At 48.9% G+C, this 20,897-nt stretch overlaps 1 protein-coding gene across 1 annotated transcript in view; it reads right to left on the bottom strand.

Moving 5' to 3' along the window:
• Positions 1-20,897, bottom strand: part of GCNA (germ cell nuclear acidic peptidase) — a 530,843-nt gene that overhangs the window by 78,282 nt on the left and 431,664 nt on the right. Inside the window, exon 9 of the mRNA XM_069612346.1 lies at positions 17,646-17,790. Coding sequence (XP_069468447.1) covers positions 17,646-17,790 — 145 coding nt within the window. The remainder of the gene's footprint in view (positions 1-17,645; positions 17,791-20,897) is intronic.

The following is a 20,897-nucleotide window of genomic DNA, read 5'->3' on the forward strand; positions in this document are numbered from 1 at the left end:
TGCTCTTAGTAGGGCTGGCATTCTGGGAGTTGGAAAACTGTTTTGCAGGTTTCTTTCAATTGCATTAGATTACTTTTTCTTTTATCCTCGTCGGGCCTGTCCTGACATGGACTCTTGTGGAATTTGGATTTTTGCATAAGCTGGTGTTAGCAACCGACTGACTAGCTCCTCGCTTAACTCAAATCCCAGGGGAAACATATCTGTCGAAGCTTCTAAAAAGGGCTGTTTTCACCAAAGCAGATTTTAAAAGGACGATTACCCAATCCAAGCTGGCCTCATTCATCAATTGCACTATTTGTATATCTGATTCAATATACCTCAATTTTGGGATGTGGTGCAAAAGCTTCAGAACGTTGTCTCGATTCAAAATCAAGTTATCATTCAAAGGTAATCGTCTCTCTACAAGTATTGTAATTCAAGAGGACAGTACATCTCAGTGGATGATTGAGGTTTCTTTAGCTGTAGTGTACGACTGAATGGGGTTCCGCTCGGTAATATCTAAAATTCGAGAATTGGATTTCCAAACTGTAGCCTTTTGCTTTTCTTCCAACGTTTGAAAATGATCACTCATCCCTAGTTTGACATGATGGATTGGGCAGAGAATGTAGGGCATTATTAAGCGCCATCAGCACATTGGTATAGATTTCGGGCTGAAGATTGGTGGGAAGATCCTCCATTTCCACCTGGCTGTTTTCTGCCTCGACTGATAAGTCCAGGTCCTAGATCTTCTCCTTGGTTCACTTCATGGGGGTCTTTTCCCTTGTTCAATTGATTAGTAACTACCACAGCCTAACTTTTTAATTGAATATTCCGACTCGCTCAACATTTGGAGCATGCACAGATCCATTTTCTGGGCAGGTGGAGTCTTCAAGGTCCGCAGGAATTTTTTCGACCCATTACATTTAGGTCTATTCACTGAATGTATGTTTTTAGATTTTTTTGTTGCATTTCATTTGACTTCAAGATAAGTTAAGTTGTTTGCAATTCTTTTGTTTTTCAAATATAGAAAATTAATCGCAGGGCAGTTTTTGTTTCCGATCTTTCTGCGTTGCTAATTACATTACTGCCCTCTCCTTTATCAATTGTAATTGCGAAGTTGGACTTTGTACATCACATTCAGTTCGCTGCGTTACCTCTTGCATTATATCGTTACTTTCCTCCATTGGGTCACTAGGTACATCCTCAAGCAACGGAGGAATAAATGTTTCAACTTTCACCCTAGCTTCAGTGCTATTGTAACATAGTACTGTATAAGTAGCAGCCTTTGGATCTTTAGTCGATAGGACTTGCAATTTAAGAGACGCAGTATTTCCATGCAGGACTATTGCCCAAATTACCTTTTTCATGTAAGGAAGACATCCACTTAACAAGCTAATATGGCAGCCATCATGATGTTTTTATCAGACGGTGTTCTGATCTTGATGGTCGTGCCGATTATTGAATACCTACGTCCCCAAGTACCACACAGACAGAATGACCAAATACTGTTTGTGCAATCTTTGAGGCCACAGGTCTGGTGAGCCGTCAACTGGAACCAGGAAACGCCGGAAGAACCCCTTTGACCGCTGTAAGGCAATAGACTTATCAACTAATGCAATATGGACACAGCAATACGGAACTGATTGTAGCAAGGCTTACCTAGATGAGCTGTGGGTCAGGTCGTAATGCACTAGGGGCAACCAGCAGGGACAGTGGGCCGGGTTTCAGAGAGGCTTGGGTAGTAGTTCCACACCTGGGCAAGTTGGCACGAGGAGTCCAAAGAGGAGTCCAAAAACACGTTATGGGGTCAAAACCAGTTCAAAGCATAAGGTCCAAGCAAAGGGATAGTCCGTTTAAGCAATCCGTGGAGGAGGTGCAGGGTCGAATATCTTTAGAAGCAAGCAAGAAGAGTTCCAGGGCAAAGGTAACAGATGAGGCCAAGAAGAAGTAGAGTATCCAAAAAACAGTCGTCTGTGGTCGTAGAGCCCATGAATCCTTGATGAAAACGATAACGCCAAACAGTCCTTACGAGAAGCAGCTGAGAAGCGCTGCCACCGTGGTTTCCGGTGCTTTTGACTGTTAGTTGTAGTCCCATGATGCAAAAACGCGGCAGCGTGGGAAAATAAGGTGATGGCAGAGGATGAACGTGATTGGCAGCAGTTCACTTCGCGTGAATCGCCGTGTTCCTCGGCGGTGCTGCAAAGCATACGAGAGTTTCCACGGGAGTTGCCAGGACAATGAAGGTCGGAAAACACCTGGAAAACCAGTCATCTTTCTCCAGTGTCGAGCAGAAGGTCGTGTTCTTGTGCCCCCATGTGCAGCGAAAGATGTGCCAGGTAAACGCGGGCTGATCGTGGATTGCCTAGTGGGCACACTGGGAGACGTGACAGACGGGCCTCCTCTGGCTAGATCGTAGAGCCTCCCTTGCCATTGTACCGATAATTCTGCTTCTCTATCCAATCTACTTTCAATGGTTGCCATAAAGGATTCCAATAATATCAACTCTAAAGATCCGGCAACTCTGTTATCTATGATTCATTCAATCGTACCATTCATTGTTTCATAGAGCTTCAAATAAAGGGGGCCATAGAGATTGTTAAAGCAGACATTTTGTAGCTGTGCAGTCGCGGCATATGAAAGACAAGTCTCAGGTGAGCTCCTGTTAGCTCGAAAAACAAGCTCACCTAAGAAGGCTTCAGAGGACAAAGACAAAGATGTTTGGGTATCTTGTAAGTCTCCACCCACTTCAAAGGGAGATTGTGAGTCCACTGCTTTGCATCACATAGGGTTTTTGCCAGGCTCGCTCTTCTTATCCTTGTTTCCGGTGAGGAAATTGGTCCACAACCCGCCATGAAACATTCACCATCAGCAAAGGATATTGGGGTCAATCTATTAGCACTCGTGGAATTGCAGAGTCTCCTTTGCCATTCCATTCTTTGTTTTTATTTCAACAATGTCCCTAGAAAGCCAAGCTGCCAGAATTGAATGTTTCCCCTCCGGTTATTTAGATTATCATCGGGGTCGTGGCCTGGCAGCCATTGAATAGGCTGAGTTTACCGTGAGCTCCTGATAATCCTACGTTGATCCTAGTAAATGCGACAATAAAACAAGATTAAGATGGCATCTGAACAAACTGGAGGCACGTGAAAAACCCTCTGCGGCACACGACGGTGAAACAGAAGCGGAGCTGTGAGCCTTTACACAGAAGAACAGATTTGAGCGCATACAGCCAAATGGCGGACGCCCGAGAACAAAGGAAGACACCGAAGACATTGTGATGAGGAGCGGAGCAGGGACGGTGCTCGCCGTATAGAACGAGACGAGTGTACCTGCTAAAAGACCCGCGGTGCAACTGATGCAGGGAACGTTAGAACTCCGGCGAGCCCCCAAGACATATAAACAGTTGCAGTGTCTTCCGATGCTACACTGAAAACATTGTGACACGCAGCGGACGGATCACCCGCGGAACGGAGCCAAGACAAGGCTACCGCCTCGCGACAAGCAACGTCGAGCTGGATGCCCAGCCCGCCTGAACACAGATAGCAACCCAGTGCCAGCCTGAGCGAGCAACAGCGCATGTGGCGAGGAGCCCCGAAATGCGAGAAAGTCCTGAAGTGCCCGTATGATATCAGGATTCACACAGCAGTGTTGAAGTGGAGTTCCGGGCACAGGCACTACGATGAACGCCACGGCGAGGTGGTATAATAATGGAGACACATGCACGTGGGGCCAATACAGAGCCCCAGACACCAAGCAGTGAACAAATGCTGGGCACAACTATATTTGGCCAAAAGTGAAATGCCATTGGAAACAGCTGGAGACTCCAAACTGTAGCTGGGCAGGGACGCTGCAGTGATAACAGAGGCACTTGGAAAGCGTCTAATGATGCAATGAACTGGTCCCTGGTGCGGCGCCCACAGACCTATGCCCTACCACTGGAGGTCGCCAGAGGAGCACCACAGAGGTGCACTGTGAGGGGCCCATATACCACTTGCACCCCACACAAACGGGGGTAGGGAGGAATGGGGCCAGACTAGCGCAAGGCAACGAAGTAAACCGCACGTGGCAGCACAGCGCAGATTGTACACCCGCGGACTCGCGAGACAACCGCCTGCGAAGAACTGCACTACAGCCTGCAGTTAACAAACTGAGGACGGACGTTGCTGGGTCTGAACCAGAGCAGGCCTGCTGGCACTAAACAATACCTCAAGTGGTTCCTAAGTGCCTGCGCTCCCCAATCACGAAGCCACCCTAAGGGAATTAAAGGAAGGAAGTTACCCCTCGCACCCCTAGGAGGATCCCAGGAGTGACATGGGGCAAAATAATAAACATTTGGCTGCACAAATGGAGTCCACAAATATTACGGGGGTGTAACTTGAGCGCATGAGGGAAGAAACACCAGAAGGAGACACCAAAGGAAGAGTACAGCACAAAACTAGAAAGGTACCGGAATCGCTACGGGCCGACGAATGGGGGGCCTGGGACTACAGTGCATACAGAGAAAGAGAGTGGTACTAACGCATGAGACATACAGACAGGAATCCCAAACGAAACTGAGCGAAAGTACCAGATCATACAGGCAATATCGGGGTTACGTCAGCAACCTGCAGCTTGAGCAGAACCACACCGGTACGAGGGCAGTTCCTGCGCCGAACTAAATGACAACCAAGCCGGGAGGAGCGGGAAGGCCTACAATGCAAGCCCAAACTACGGTGAACAGAGACATCCAGCTGCACCAAGATGGCGTCCAATGCGTCCAAATCGAAAGGGAAGCAGTCGACTATGGAAGAATTCACCAAAACTGAGGGGGCCAGGAATAAAGATAAGAGCCTGCACAAGGAAGACTAATCAGCCTGCAGCAATCAACAGATCCTAGACGCCATTGCGGACCTGAAAAGCGCATGGGAATCCAAGTTAGAGGCAGCCATGGCTGAATTTAAAACATTGGACCTTAAAATTGGAGCGGTGCAAGAGGAGGTGAACTTGCTAAGACAAGACCTCAAGAAAGTAGCGGAACGCACTGGCGAACTAGAAAAGGAAGCAAGCTGAAATTCAGCCTCTTTCGGATCACATGCCTCGGAGATCCACATACTACAACAGCAAGTGTGCAACCTGGAGAATAGAGCGGAGGAAGCCGAAGGACGGGCCCGCAGAAATAACATCCGTATAGTGGGCCTTCCAGAAGGAGAAGAGGGACCAAACCCTACGGACTATATTGAGACCATGCTGTTGCAAGAAATTGAAGGTGGGGCACTAACCCAGGGTTTCGCGGTAGAGAGATCGCACAGAGCACTAACAAGGAAGCCGCCGCCAAGAGCACCACCGAGCCCGATAATTGCTGAAATCTTGAACTATCGCGACAGAGAAAATCCTGGAATTCTTCTGAAAAGGGGGTACAATACATAGGGCAGCGGCGACGGTAACAGCGTATCCGGATTATACACTCCTGGTGCAGAGGAAACAAATGAACTATGGGACGGTTAAGAAAAGACTGAGAAGCGAATTACAAGTACATGCTGAGGTGTTTGCAGTATGTTTAGTTGGGTTACGAGCTCACAGACACGCAAGCTTGGGCTTGAAGCCCGAGGATGAAGAACAAAGGAGGGAACCTGGGGTAGTTGAGTTAGGGGGAGTTTAAGTTGGGGAACAAGCTTACACACGCGAGCGGTGGCGCCTCAGTCAAAGGCTGAAGACGTGGGGGAGGGGAGTGGCCAAAACATGGGAGCCTTAAAGTTATTTCCTGGAATGTCAGGGGGCTTAATAGCTATCTAAAAAGGAATAAAGTCATGATGTATTTAAAAAGGTAGAAAATAGACATAGCCCTGCTACAGGAGACACCTCACAAAAACGAAATTAGAGGCGATCCAAAAGAAATGGAGGGGGGCGGTCATTGGCGCAACATACTCTGCGTATGCCAGAGGGGTGATAACTTGGGTGACGCTACATGTCCCCTTTTAATTAATACAGTCTACGGTGGATGAGGATGGGAGGATGGTGGCAATAAAGGGGCTGGTGGAAAATAAAGAATTATGCATCAAATACACGTGCCCCGAATCAAGACACAGTGGCATACTTTAAGACCCTATACAACAAACTGAGCTTGCATCTAGGAGGGGTGGTGATCTGGGGAGGGGACTTTAACTGCACATTAAACCCGAAGATGGATAGGTCAGATGTGAAGCAGGACAGGCCCGCCCCTGCGGCCAGGACCCTGCAGACTGCTGACAGAATTCAGGCTGGAAGATATATGGAGAGTGCACCATCCCTAAGACAGACAATACTCGCATCACTCCGCTCCACAGAATCTGTACACGAGACTAGACTACATGTTTGCCACGCAGGAGGTGATGGCCCAAATTGTACAGACAGAATACAGGCGAGGGTCCTATCGGATCACTCGCCTTTGGTTCTAGCATGGCAATATCAACTTCCAAGGGCCAGGATCCCAACGTGGCGACTTAGAGCTGAAGCACTCAAAGATGTGATGTTCAGGGAGGACTTAAGAGAAGAAATTGTAAGCTATTTTGAGATCAACACGGGAACTGTCGAGTCAGCTGGTACACTATAGGAAGCTTTCAAAGTGGTGGTGAGGGGGATAGCCCTAGCCAAGTCCAAAGGGCTACAGGGAGGCATATAAAGGGAATTGCAGGAGGCAGAGACCAAGCTGGAAACAATCCTGGGCAGGGGAGGAAGCACTAAAGAGGATGCCGAAATAATAAGCCGACTGCAACAGGAGTGTGCAGGACACTGGGAAGGATTATGTAATTTGAACTATAAAAAGTATGTGTAGAGACAGCATGTGGGAGGAGATAAGCCAGGGAGGATGCTGGCATGGTTGTACAAGAGGGAGACCCCCAGACCTGTGGTCAGAGTAATAACGGGAGAGGGGCGATTGGTGGACACCCAGGAGGGCGTTAATCGGGAGTTTCTTGAATACTATCAGAGATTGTATGGGGACGGAGGAGGGAGCGATAGTAAGGAGTTAATGGATATACTAGAGGATATAGGCATGCCACGGATAAGCACAGAGGAGCGCGTGGACCTAGACGCACCAATCACGCTAGAAGAACTGGAAGGGGTGGTAGTGCAACTACCCACTAGTAAAACCCCAGGGGTGGACGGACTCCCTACTGAGTTCTACAAAATGTACAAAACTGAGGTGCTTCCCCCCCCCCCGTTGCTAGCAATGCTAAATTGAAACAAGGCGATTACCAGAATCTCAGAGATGCAATCATCATCCCACTCTCCAAAAGCAATAAGCTAGGCACATGTTGCGGATCGTTCAGACCGCTATCGATGCTGAACCGAGATAGTAAAATGCTCACGGCTGTCCTGGCAAACAGAATGAAACGGATCATCAACAAATTAAGACACGATGACCAAACAGGATATGTCTCAGACAGGAACATATCAGATAACCTTAGACAGCTTCACTGGGTCATAGAGCATACAAAAGTGGATGCGGGAGAAATGGCAATTGTATCGCTGGACGCAATAAAAGCCTTTGACTCGGTCAAATGGCCCTGGCTAATAGCTGCCCTGACTAAATATAGGATAGGGCCGGGATACCTCTAATAGGTTAAACTACTGTACAGAGCACCGATATCTAGAGTCAAAACGGGGGCGATCATTTCGGAAAGGTGGCAATTGAGCAGAGGTACCAGACAGGGATGCCTGTGGTCCCCGATGCTGTACATCTTAGCACTGGAGCCCCTGGTGATATATCTGAGGCAGAAGTACAAGGTAATAGGGATTAGCATAAAAGGGGCGCCACATCTGGTCTCACTATATGCAGACGATATGCTTCTGTACATACGATATCCTGAAGAAAACCTCCAATATATCCTGGAAGTGATGGAGCGATTTGCGGCCCTATCTGGTATAGCAGTGAACCCCCAAAAATCATGCATTTTCCCACATGGGAGGTATATAGGAACCCCACGGGACAAATTACCAATTTTACAGATACCATGGGTGACAAACACGTTTAGATACCTGGGGATAGATATTTATCAAACGGTAGAGGCAGAACACCAGCACAACACGGAGTAGGCAGTAAAACATCGAAAACAGTATGAGGTTCTGGACAAAGCTCTCCTTGGCAATGATGGGAAGAGGGGCGCTGCTTAAGATGGTTGTATTGCCGAGATTATTAAATTTTTTGGGGAATATACCACACTTGATACGAGGAGATTTTTTTATTAAGCTACACAGCATATGCAGGGACTTCTTATGGCATGGGACCAGGAACAGAATTGACCTCTGGAAGTTACAGAACACGCATGATAAAGGGAGGATAAAATTGCCAAACTATGAGATCTACTACTTAGCTGGACAATTACAATATGTGGCCAAATGGTTATCAGAAGACCTGACCTCAGAATCGAGATTTTTGAGACTAGAGTGCGCCCCGTACTTCCTGAAAGAAATATGGCTCCCCAAAACAGAGGTAAAAGAGCGCTCACAGATGCTGGTACTGGTATGGAGGACGTAGCAAAGAGCTTGTGAGGTCATGGAAAGCCTGGCCCCGTGTTCTCCACAGGTGCCGTTGGTCGCATTGACAGGAGGGGATGGACAGCTAAGGCAGGTGATTAGGAGACACTGGGAGCAGGTGGGAATTGTAACAGTAGGAAACATATGGAAAGAGGGAGAGATTAAGGCATTCGGGGCGCTGGTGGAGGAAGCAGGGTTGTATGCTGGACAATCCATTACGTATAACAGAATTGCACGGCGGATCAGAGAGACATGGTCGAAAATAACGCTAGCAGAGCCATCTGACGCCGCCATAGAAGCTATATATGATATAGGAGAAGGCAGACATGCGATATCCAGACTACACGAGCTGCTAATGTCCAAAGTGGGGTAAGAAGTGGCACAATTAAGGTATGACTGGGAAGAAGAAGCTGGGGTACCTATGAGTGACGGGATGTGGGAGAGGGCCCAAGGATACCATAAGAAAGTATCGAGGAATGCAAGGCTGCAGTAAATCCAACTATATATAACCCACAGGGCATATATGACACCCCAAAGGATAGCTAAATTTAAAAAACGTGGAACGGCAATCATGCCCCAATGCCAGGAAGAAAATTCAGGGATGAGGCATATGTTTTGGGCATGTCCTGAAATTGGGAAATTCTGGGAAGAAATAGCCCATCGATTAGAGGAGAAAGGGATCAAAATAGATGTTGAATCAGTATGGGCATGTTTGGTAGGAGGATTCCATAGGCCATGCCAATTGAAGCATGCAAGTAAACTAAAGGACTTGGCATACATACTTGCCAAGCGTAGAATCGCCATGGGTTGGAAGACATGCAACAGACCCAGGATAGAAGCTTGGAGGGCAGATCTCCAGAAATGGACTGAAGCTGAAACAGTGTGGCAGGAAGCGGGCAATAGAAGGGGGGGGCACTAAATGGAAACATTTAGCGGCCACATTATATGGGCCCACCCATGATTGGTCGAGTGATCAAGACACTGATGTGGACACAGGAATAGAAACCCCTTTGGAAGAAGAAGACATGGACCGCGAAGTGGAGTAGGCTCGCTTGGGGGTTGGGGGGCAGGGGAAGGGGTAGGCAGTAGACACAATGATATATGCCAAACTGAAATGTGAACATATGCTGCAATGTTTATTTTTTGTTGTTCGTTGGTGACAAAACTAATATTTTTTTTAAAAAGATCATCATGCTTGTTGAAGTTATAGATTTGGGTTAAAATAAAAGAGGAAAACTGCTTCTTAGTAATAACTCTGCCCGATGGTCAAGATTGCTACCCCCTTCCTGCTGCCATTGCCAACTCTAGACTATTTCACATTTTACTCGATGGCTCAATTCCTAATCCGGTCAGGAGGCCATTCTTGCTAATTCAGTCTGATGGCCGTTGGGCTGCTTTCCTCCCCATTCACTTCCATCCTTTCTTTTTACTTCCTTTTTGGCTGCTCGCATGGTTTTTTAGTCCCCAAGACTATCAGTAATGGGGTCCTTGTACTTTTAAATCTGCACACATTACCTTAAAATGAATTGTGGTTAGGATACTTTGTGGCCTTACAACGTGTCATTTTATAACGTTATGGTTACAAATGCAATCTATCCAGGTTGGGCTGGTAGCAGCATATTTATCTACTGAGTTATTGACTTTTCACTTGTGCACATTTGCATTTTGCGCCATAATAACACAAAGGAGAACCACAATCTAAAATGAGCATGCTACAAGAATAAAATGGGCATGCTGCAAGATTTACCCCTGGTCCTTGGGCCTTTTTCCTGCCCGCTCAGGTCAGCAACTGACATATTGAAAGCACCTTTTGGGGCCAAGTGCCGGTCTGTGTGTGCATCCGATCCTCAATAAGGCACTCGTCAGTGCTTTGACCCGTGATAAGTCTCAAACCCTGCTAGAGGATCCGTACCCACTGGGCCTTTGAAAGTGTCCCTGGACCACCAAGTGGCCTCTCTCCGGGGCCACCAAGTGGCCTCTCTCCTGGGCCACCTAGCTGCAGCCGTTACCACTCCGAGTGAACCCTTGGAACTGGAGTATCTTCAACCTGCGCACTGCGATAAAGGTCAGTGACTGACCAAAACAAAATCCCCACGCCAGACTATACATCTGCAACTCCTGGGCCTTACTTTACCGGCCAGGCAGACATACATGGCCCCAATGGATTCTGGAACTCCTGAATCCATTGGGATTAGAGGGGGGGAGTTAGCATACCTGTTAAACCCCTCAATCTCCATAGGGGACGTAACCATGAGGTTCTGTCCCCATCTCTTTCCCCGACTCACATCAGTGGTGGTCTACTCCAGGATTCCCTCCTGGGCCTTCCCTGGTGTAGTGGGATTGACCGGACACTTCTCTGAACTTTTGATCACTTCATTGCAGCCCACTGGCATTGTGTAAACCCATCTGAACACTAAATGTTGTGAAGCTGGTGACTTTAGGGAACTACGCCCCATCCTATCACATGGTTGGACTAACTAATTCTAGGTTTGCGCTAACTGCTTTGTCTCAGATGGGAATAGTTTACCTGTAACTCCATTTCTCCAGCATTGGTATCTTTCATGGATTCACATGCTTAGAATATTCCCCGTCGATAGACTGGGAACCCTCGGTAAGCTTATAAAGCCGTTTCCCATAGGAAAACGTTCGACACTTTCGTGTCCTATCTACGTCATTTTGGGCCGCGCACGCACGCCCCACTAGGACGTAGCGGTATAAATACCCCGCCCCCGCTGCTCCCTTCAGATTTTGACCCCTCCAAAGCAGAATGGGGTGAAACCAAGAACTACAAGACAATTGCATTTAGGGGAGGCCGGCGGGCGCATGTGAATCCATGAAAGATACCAATGCTGGAGAAATGGAGTTACAGGTAAGAAACTATTCCCTTCTCCAGCATTGGATCTTTCATGGATTCACATGCTTAGAATAGAATGCACAGCAGTGATCCTGAAAAAAGGAGGTGTGAATGCAATCCGGCACCCACCCAATCCTGCATATAGCGAATCACATTTACATAACATTCGAATTTAAAGTGTGCCAGCGTAACTGCGCAGAGCAAGATCAATATAAAGCAATAACAGTATACATAATCTCTCTCTCTCTCTCTATACATGTCCAAATCAGCATAGACCCTTCTTGAAAAAGGGTCTACCTTATTGAAATAGGTGTCACAAGACTGCTCTTCCCATTTGTATTTCGTCCGCATGCTGTCGTTCGAGGCAGTAGTGGCGGGTAAATGTGTGAGGCACTGACCATGCTGCCGCCTGGCAAATGTCTGTCAGTGGTCCCCTGCCCACAACGCCGTCGACGAAGTCGCCCTGGTTGAATGAGCTCTCAGACGGCCTTGTAGCGGTTTTCACGCTTTTGAATGACAGAAGGCAATCGTCGACGAGACCCATCGGGCCAGTCCCCGTTTTGAAATTGCCTTCCCTTTTGCCGAAGGGCCATATGCAACGAAGAGTTGCTGCGTAGATCGAAGTTGTTGAGTTCGATGAAGTTAACATTTTAGAGCCCTCTTGACGTCCAAGGTATGTAGGACCTTTTCTGCATCCGATGAAGGGGTTGCGAAGAAGGTGGGAAGGACAATGGATGAGTTCTTATAAGTTGTAGGAACTTTTGGGATGAAACGAGGACTTGACAGAATCACTTTGTCCTTGAAAAATCTGAGGTACGGAGGGTCTATGACCAACGCTTGCAACTCCGAGATCCGTCTAGCTGATGTTATAGCTATTAGAAAAGCCACTTTCCATGACAAGAACTTCATCGACGATGTGGCCATTGGCTCAAAGGGTGGTTTCATTAGCCCTGCTAGCACTATATTCAAGCACCACGTTGGTGGAAAGCGTTTAACTGGAGGGAATGTCCGGAACAAACCCCTCATGAAGTGTTTCACTAACCTGTCGCTAAACAAGGGCAAATGACTTCCTTCTTCTTGTGAACCTAGAGATGGCCACCAGGTGAACCTTTAGTGATGAAAAGGACAATCCGCTTTTTGCTAGGTGTAGTAGATACGGAAGAAGCTGTTCCGGAGTAACCCTCAGAGGTTGCACTCCCGTCTGTCCTTGACACCACGCACAGAATCTTCTCCACTTACACCTGTAGGACTTGTTGGTGGAAGGGGCTTGCGCAGATTGTAAGATCTTCCGACAGTCCGAGGAAATGTTCAAGGCACCAAATTCTGAAAAGTCAGGAGCCAAGCTGTGAGATTGAGACGGTCTGGATTGTGATGCCACACTGTTCCCTCGTCCCGGGACAGGAGGTTGGGAACCTTCGGGAACGTTATCAGATGATCCGCCGACAGGTGAAGCAGGTCGGAAAACCATGGCTGCCTTGGCCAAGACTGTGCCACCAGGAGGACTCGCCACCTGTACCTGCGTATCCACTGCAGAGTTCTCCGTATCAGAGGAAACGGAGGGAAGGTGTAGAGGAACTTGTCCGTCCACGGGAAGGAGAATGCTTCTCCCAGCGAACCTTCCTGTGGCCACCTGCTGGCATACATCTCGCACTTCTTGTTCCTCTTTGTGGCGAAGAGATCTAGCGGAGGCCACCCCCATTCCTTGAAAACCTTCGACAATTGACCGGTGGCTATTTCCCACTCGTGAATCTGGTCCATATTTCTGCTGAGCGAGTCCGCCTGTTCGTTTCTTACTCCTGGAAGGGGATGAGCTACGATGGATATATTGTGTTTCAGAGCCCAGTGCCACACCTTCTGAGCCTCGATGGAAAGGGTTCTGGATCGTGTGCCGCCTTGCTTCCTCAATTAAAACATCGCTGTGGTGTTGTCCGTCAAAACTCTCACTGTGGACCCTCTGATGTGAGGCAGGAACGCCCTCAGGGCCCAGCGCACTGCTCTCAGTTCCAGAACGTTGATGTGCAGGAGAGATTCCCTCGGAGACCAACAGCCTTGTGTTTGCAGAGTGCCCATGTGTGCCCCCCAGCCAGTTAAGGACGCCTCCGTCACTATGGTGAATCGAAACTCCGGCTCCTGTAGGGGTACTCCTTTGGATAGATTCTGGACGCTTTTCCACCACTGAAGAGCTAATAGGAGCTTGTCGTCAACGGTCAGTTTGTCTGACCAGAGGCCTTGAGCCTGCGTCCATTGGTCCGCCAGAAACTGTTGCACTGGCCTCATGAACAGACGGCAGTTGCCCACCAGAAGAATACAGGAGGCCATAGCGCCCAGGATCGACGTATATTTTCTCACTGACAGTCTGGTATTGATGTTCAACTGACCTGCCAATCGACTGAGTTTGATGATCCTGTCGAGGGATGGTCTCACTAACCCTGACTGGGTCTCGAACTGTGTGCCCAGGAACACAAAGCTTCTTGACGGTGTTAACGAGGATTTCTCGAAGTTTATCGCAAACCCCAGCCGTTGTAAGAGGTTCATGGTGGCCAGCAGACTCCTGTGCATCGACATAGGGGAGGACCCCATCACCAACCAGTCGTCGAGATACGGGTATACATGATGGCCTTGCCTTCTCAGCCAGGCTGCCACCGGGGCCAAACATTTTGTGAACGTTCTGGGAGAAGATTTCAGTCCAAAGGGAAGTACTGTGAACTGGTAATGAGTCCGCCCTACCACAAACCTTAGGAACTTCTTGTGTCGCCGACACATCGGTATGTGGAAGTACGCGTCCTGCAGGTCCAGAGATGCCAGAAAATCTCCTTCTTGAACTGACCGGATCACTTCTTGGAGCGTGAGCATCTTGAACTTTATGCTTTTCAACAATTTGTTTAGCTCGCGCAGGTCTAGGATGGGGCGCCACTTTCCGTTTGGCTTTTTCACCACAAAGTATCGGGAATAAACCCCTAGACCCCTTTGTAATGACGGAACCAATTCTATAGCACCTTTTTGTAGCATAAGTGCTACTTCCTGCTGCAACACGCTCCGATGGGATTGAGCTACAAACGCCGGTGGAATGTGCGGAGGGTTGCTTTTGAATTGCAGGGAATGTCCGTATCTTACAGTGTCCAACACCCATTGATCCGTTATTTGCTCCCATTCGTTGATGTAAGACGATAATCTGCCCCCCTAGAATGGTCCGATTCCCGTCATTGCTGGTCCTTGGTCTGCTTATCCCTCGTCGACAACGAGTAACCTGCTCTCTTCTTGGGGGCTTGGTAGTCCCGGCGACGTTTAGCCGCTTGCGAAGCTAGTCTGTATCCCTGGGAGGGGTATGCTGGCCTACTGAAGGATCTGTCCCTCGATGCCGAGAATCTGGAATTTCCCGATGCTCCCCTGAAGGGACGAAAAGACCGGAAACTCCGACCACTCTGGAGGGCCCACAAGGAACGTGCCATATGCGAGTCCTCTTTCATGCCCTTCAGGGCTTCGTCCACCTTCTCGCCGAAGAGGAGGTCTCCTTCAAAAGGCATATCCAGTACCTTGTACTGCACCTCCTGTCGGAAGTTGGTGCATTTTAGCCATGCCTGCCGTCGGAGAACCACACCGTTATTCACCTGCTTAAACCCCGACTCCGTGAGGTCCACTGCGATGTTTATGGCATGATTGGAAGCCCCTTCACCTTCCCTGACCAGCAACATAGCCGCTTTGCGATGTTCATACGGAAGGTGTTCAAGTATAGGACCCAGCCGGTGCCACATCTCCCTGTCATATCTGGCAACTATGGCTAGAGAATTGGCCACTCACTGTGGTAGCACCTACCGACAGCACTTTTTTGCCGAAAGCATCCTGTCGTCTGGCCTCACTTTCCTTGGGGGTCGTGCACTTGTGCTGGGCCCTCGCCTTCCTCACCGCCGATACCACTGAGTCAGGAGTCGGTGGGAGGAAAGGCACTTGGGAGTAGAGTCCGGGGCCTTACATGTTTTCTCTAGACGACCCTTTATCGCTGGTTCCGAGAAAGGGTGGCGCATGGTCTGCAATCCTTCCTTCCACACATGATCCAGGATGGGTACTGAAAACATCGACCTTCTCCTTTTCCCCATGTGGTCGAAAAGAAAAGTTTTCTCTTCTTCCTGGGCCAGCCCGAATTCTGTACAAGCCCTGGCCATCATGGTGTGAAATGACCCAATATCATCTGGGGGAGACAGCTGAGCCGGGCTCCTCGGGGTTTCCACTTCTGCTTCGGACTCCCAGGTTGGATCCCTGGAGGGGGAAAGAGACAACTGACGAGGCTCTGCTGTCCGAGTCCGAATCCATTCGTTCCCCTTCCTCGCGGCGTGGGGCTGAGAGGTTTGCATCCGGTGGCACTGCCGCGGGGGTTGAAGGTGGTGGTCGACGAGACGGGCCCGGGTCGTCTATGACCGACCTGGCCGGAGTTGTTCGAGGTAGTCTGTCATCCAGTGTCTTCAACAACGTTTGCAAGGTGGATAAGACTTCCAATGACAAAAGTGACTGTGGATTGAGCAGAGCGGTAGAACCCGGAATGCTCCCGGAGAGAGGCCTGGTAACTTGTAAGCCTAGGTCTGCATGGCCAGCTATTCTCACATCCTCGTCTCCCGAGGACACCGACAAGGCCTCTTGCTGCAGAAGTGTCTCCTGCAAAATTGGGTCATATACCTCTGGATGCCAGGCCTCTTGCGGGATCTCTGTCGACGAAGTGATAGTCGGCTCCGTCGTAGTCTGCGGTCCAGGAACAGTTGAAGCCAACTGCGTCAGCGGCAGAGAAGTAGTAGACGACTGCCCTACCGTCGACGACGGTGGTGGTCATGCAGGCCTATGCAGCGTTCCCGCCTTTTCCGAACTCGACCTGCGTTTCTCTGCATCTCGACTCGAGGCCGATCTACGACGATCGCCCGAGGAGGATTTAGATTTTTCTTTTTTGTCTTTCCTCGATGAAGAGGCCTTCTTTGAAGAAGAGTCCTTGGAATAGCCTTCCGATGATTCTTTCTCCGCTGGTCGCGATTTCTTCACCGGGGGTTCCGACGACATTGAGCGGCGCGGGGCCCCTGAAGATTTTGACACTGAGGCCGCGCTGCGCGTGGAGTCCACCTCCGAAAGCAGGTATGCCCCCGCTCCGTCGTTCAACCACGCCACAAGTCTTCGACTCCGATCTTTAAGAGTCTTCTGGGAGAAGCCCTTACATATGTCGCACTTGTCTGCCGAATGATGAGGGTGTAGACAGTATATGCAGTCCATATGTCCGTCCCTCTCGTACACCTTCAGCCCGCACGTAGCACATTGGCGGAACAACGCTTTTCCCCCCGACATCAGGAGAAAAACTACAATAGCACAACCTAACCAAATAGTAGACTACACGAGGTGCTCCCACTACTTTGGAGACGGTTGAAATCTGAAGGGAGCCGCGGGGGCGGGGCATTTATACCGCTACGTCCTAGTGGGGCGTGCGTGCCCGGCCCAAAACGACGTAGATAGGACACGAAAGTGTCAAACGTTTTCCTATGGGAAACGGCTTTATAAGCTTACCGAGGGTTCCCAGTCTGTCGACGGGGAATATTCTAAGCATATGAATCCATGAAAGGTCCAATGCTGGAGAATTACGCAATACTACTTTTAAATGGTTTTGAATCAACTCTCTCTCCCTCTACTCTCACTTACTACACACAGTTACTGGAAGTCTTGCATATGCTACGCCCTTTACAATCTTTGAGGGAGTTCAAATCAGAACTCCCAATTGTGGATGCATATATATGTTTGATAGTTGCGTGACAAGACTTCGCTGAAGGGTTCCTTGCTTACTGTGCATCCTAAAGGCCTAATAAATCATTATATATTTTTGAACTACCTGTTGAAATGGAATTATTGGAGTGATGTGTGTCTCATTGTACCCCTAGACCACTCACAACCTCTCCAGAATGTAAGCCTTGTCGCTCTGCCTTGCCTTCAATGGGTTGGCTAGACTGCAGTGTCTAATATAGTTCAGTGAGCGCTGGTTCACAGGAGCACAGTAGAGTGCACAAGGGCAGTAGAGATGGACAGCGCTGGGTCACAGGAGCACAGCAAAGTGCACAAGGGTAGTGGAAAAGGACAGCGTTGGGTCACCGGAGCACAGTAGAGTGCACAAGGGCAGTAGAGATGGACAGCGCTGGGTCACAGGTGCACAGCAGCGAGCACAAGGGTAGTGGAGATTGACAGCGCTGGGTCATGGGAGCACAACAGAGTGCTCAAAGTTAGAAAGATGGACAGCGCTAGGACACAGAACAGAAGGAAAAGTTTGGAAAAAGGATTGGCAGACTAAGAAAAGTCTTACCTGTAGATTGAAGATTGTGCTGTTATAATGTGCAAAGAGCCGTTGTGTCAACTCTACTTTCTTCTGCTTGAAATTCTTCACATACGGAGAGGATGGGCTTGTGAGCTCCTGCAGGAAACAGTTTGGTACCAGACATGGAGAGCAGCTACAGAGAAGAGGAGCGAGAAGCTGTAAGCATGCACTGATATCCACATGTGTAGTAGTATTACGCAATCTGTTCAGCGACAACTGGATGCACAAGGTTTCTACTCCCGCAACCAAATATGCATGCACCTTAAAGAACTAAACAATCATGGGTGCTCATGGAGTCCGAACACCAACGCCCAACTTCACAGCCACACGCTTGAGTACTTTTCAGTACAATGATTCCTACTGGAGTACAGACCAGGCAGTACTCCTGGAGGAGAGTTGAAAGGTGAACACCCAGAATTACACAGCCAAACTTCTTGTGGTAGCCCAACATTCATCGGCCAACCTTGGGGCCACCTTCCTGTGGATCCTCAATCAAGAGAGGCTAGCTGACCTTAACAAATAGAGGGCAGGTGATCACTGGCTTTTGAAACACGCCTCTCATTACAAGAGTCCCTACAGGACTGGTGTTTAGGGGAGCGGGCTGATGACGCAGAGGTTTATAGTTTATTCAGCATGCTGCAGGGCCTCCCTTTTCATCTTTGACTTGCCACCCTCTCTGCCTACACCCACCCTCCTAATCCTGTAATTGGTTGTGCGTAGGACACACAGTTTGTATGCATAGCTATTTGGATTGTTGCAAGGTAATTTGTATTCTAGTGGCTTCCAGATGGTATCTACAAACAGCTAGATTACCTTCTATGCACAATAAGGAAAAAGTTACTTGCCTGTAAATCCTGCTCTTCAGCATGGGGCCTGGCATGGATACACATGCTCATGAATTTTCCCCGTCGCCGGGCTAGGAATCCTCAGTAAAAAAGAAAATCAGTTTTGTTTTAGCCTGAAAATTGTATTTCTCCTCTATTGGTGAGTTTTCCTAGTCCACCTGAGGTAAGACTTCATAAAACTATCCCAATGGCATAGAGGTCCTTAACTCTTAGTATCAGTCTGTGCTGGGGGCGTGGCTATAGAGCCATGGAGTAGGACGTGTGCCTGGGGTGCTCCTGCTGATCCTATATGATCCATACGAAAAGAAGCGTTAAAAGTTGACTAGGAAATTCTTTTTTTGAGCTGCAGCTGCAGGAAAGGGTTGTGCATAACGTGAGTGCAATTACGCAGTGGAACGTGGAGCAGCCTGGAAAGCGGGAGCCGAAGTGAGAGGATGAAACTTCATCGCAATCAGAATCAAAATGACCACAGCAACAAGACAAAGGATCAACAGATGGAACGTGATGCTGAATGAAGAACGTTAGATCTCCCCGACCGACTGGAGGAACAAGATTGGTGCACAGCAGACAGTGAAAGATTTCTGCACAACACCTCCACATGTGAAGTGCCCCAGCAAGAAGGTGAACGCACGGAAGACGAGGAAGGTTTTAATGGGGAGGAAGCGCGTCGGCTGAGTAACGCAGTGTGCGTCCCTCACTTCGGGCTGCTGTGACTGAGCGAGGTACGATTCATAAGAAGCACAGAATTTTATGCCTAGATGCAGTGGCCCGCTTGAACAGGACACAAAAGGCATGATTGGAGCAGGACGGCAGGAGCACTGAAATGGTTCGAGACAGTACTACAATGTTGCTCTGAAGAGTTTGCAGCATTCTATGGTTGCTAATGGGGAACCATCACACAGCGTTAGGCCGTGCGGCTGATGTCTGCAGGCAAAGGAGACGAGAAGAGTTCCGATAAGGTGCCAAAAGTGATTGCACAGCTGGTGACGTTTCAGTATCCCCTGGAGAAAGGCAGTAACCGCATTGTGATACTAAATAACAGCGGGCTTGGACTGTGAAGCTGAAACCAGCCCCAACAAACATACGGTGGAAGCTGACCTTGCACTATTTTGATTGACAAGAGGGAGAGCAGCATTGCGAGAGGAGTGCACACCGGACCGATAAACACTCCACATAAGCTTTCAGACTTTGCCTTGCTACGACAGTACTGCAGAGTGCATGCTCCCCTTTTTGAGATGAAAGCTGTGTAGGCTGGATGTAATACTGCTTCATGAATGGAATGTGCACAATTTTCCCCTGCGTGAGTACCATGCGCTTGGGGGCTGATACTTTGCGACCTGTTTCATATGCCTTTGATGAGAGCAGACAGTCTGTGCTGGGAGTAGAGTGGACTAGTGGTAGTGCCTACAGAACACCGTGAAGTGAAGCCCACAGGAGTTGCACACATTACGAGAACGGGGCGGTGTCCTAATTGGGCAATAAGGACAAGAGATTCACTGGGTACACCACAAGACACTAAAGGACCTGTCCTCGCCACAACATACACGAAAGCAACAAGCATTGAGGGTGGTAATACAACCCTTTGTAGCAAGGACCCTACACAGAGTGCGCTGAGGTCAAAGGGATTTTCCCGCTTGTAGCCTGCCCGCAAAAGGGAGATGGCGTCCAAATTGCCCAAAGTCAAGGGAAATCAATCCACCATCGAGGAGTTTTGCCAAATCACTGCAGGTGACGGAGGGGGCCAGTGGGAAAGAAAGCACTAAAGAAAGTGAGAAAATGGCGTTCAACAACAAACGGATACTGGATGCCATAGCAGAACTGAAGGTATCAATGGGAAGTAGGATGGACACAGCCATTTCGGACCCAAGGACTGCACTGGAATCTAAAATTGATGCTCTGAGTATCGATGTGAATTTACTACGGCAAGATGTACGTGCACTGGCCGAGCACACAGGGACCCTGGAAAAGGAAGTCAAAGAAAATACAAGCTCACGTAAGGCCAACACGATGGATGTCCACGTGTTGCAACAACAGATGCGCAAACTCGAAAATAGAGCTGAAGAAGCGGAAGGGCGGGCTCGCAGAAACATGCGCATTGTGGGCTTCCAGAGGGGAGGAGGGATCGGACCCGACGAACTACTTCGAAAACATGTTGCTGCAGGAAATAACGGTTGGATGGCTAAGCCAAGAGTTCACAGTGGAAAGAGCGCACAGAGCCCCGTCAAGAAAACCGCCACCAGGAACCCCACCACAGCCGATTATTGATAAGATCCTGAACTATAAAGACAGGGAGAAGTCCTAGAACACTTCCATAAGGGAGGAATAATAAGCAGAGCATCAGCAACTGTCACCGCGTACCCGGACTATACACTCATGTTACAGAGGCAACACCTGA

The sequence above is a fragment of the Ambystoma mexicanum genome, chromosome 5p, assembly GCF_040938575.1.
Source record: "Ambystoma mexicanum isolate Mex_15411 chromosome 5p, UKY_AmexF1_1, whole genome shotgun sequence".
Lineage (NCBI taxonomy): Eukaryota > Metazoa > Chordata > Amphibia > Caudata > Ambystomatidae > Ambystoma > Ambystoma mexicanum.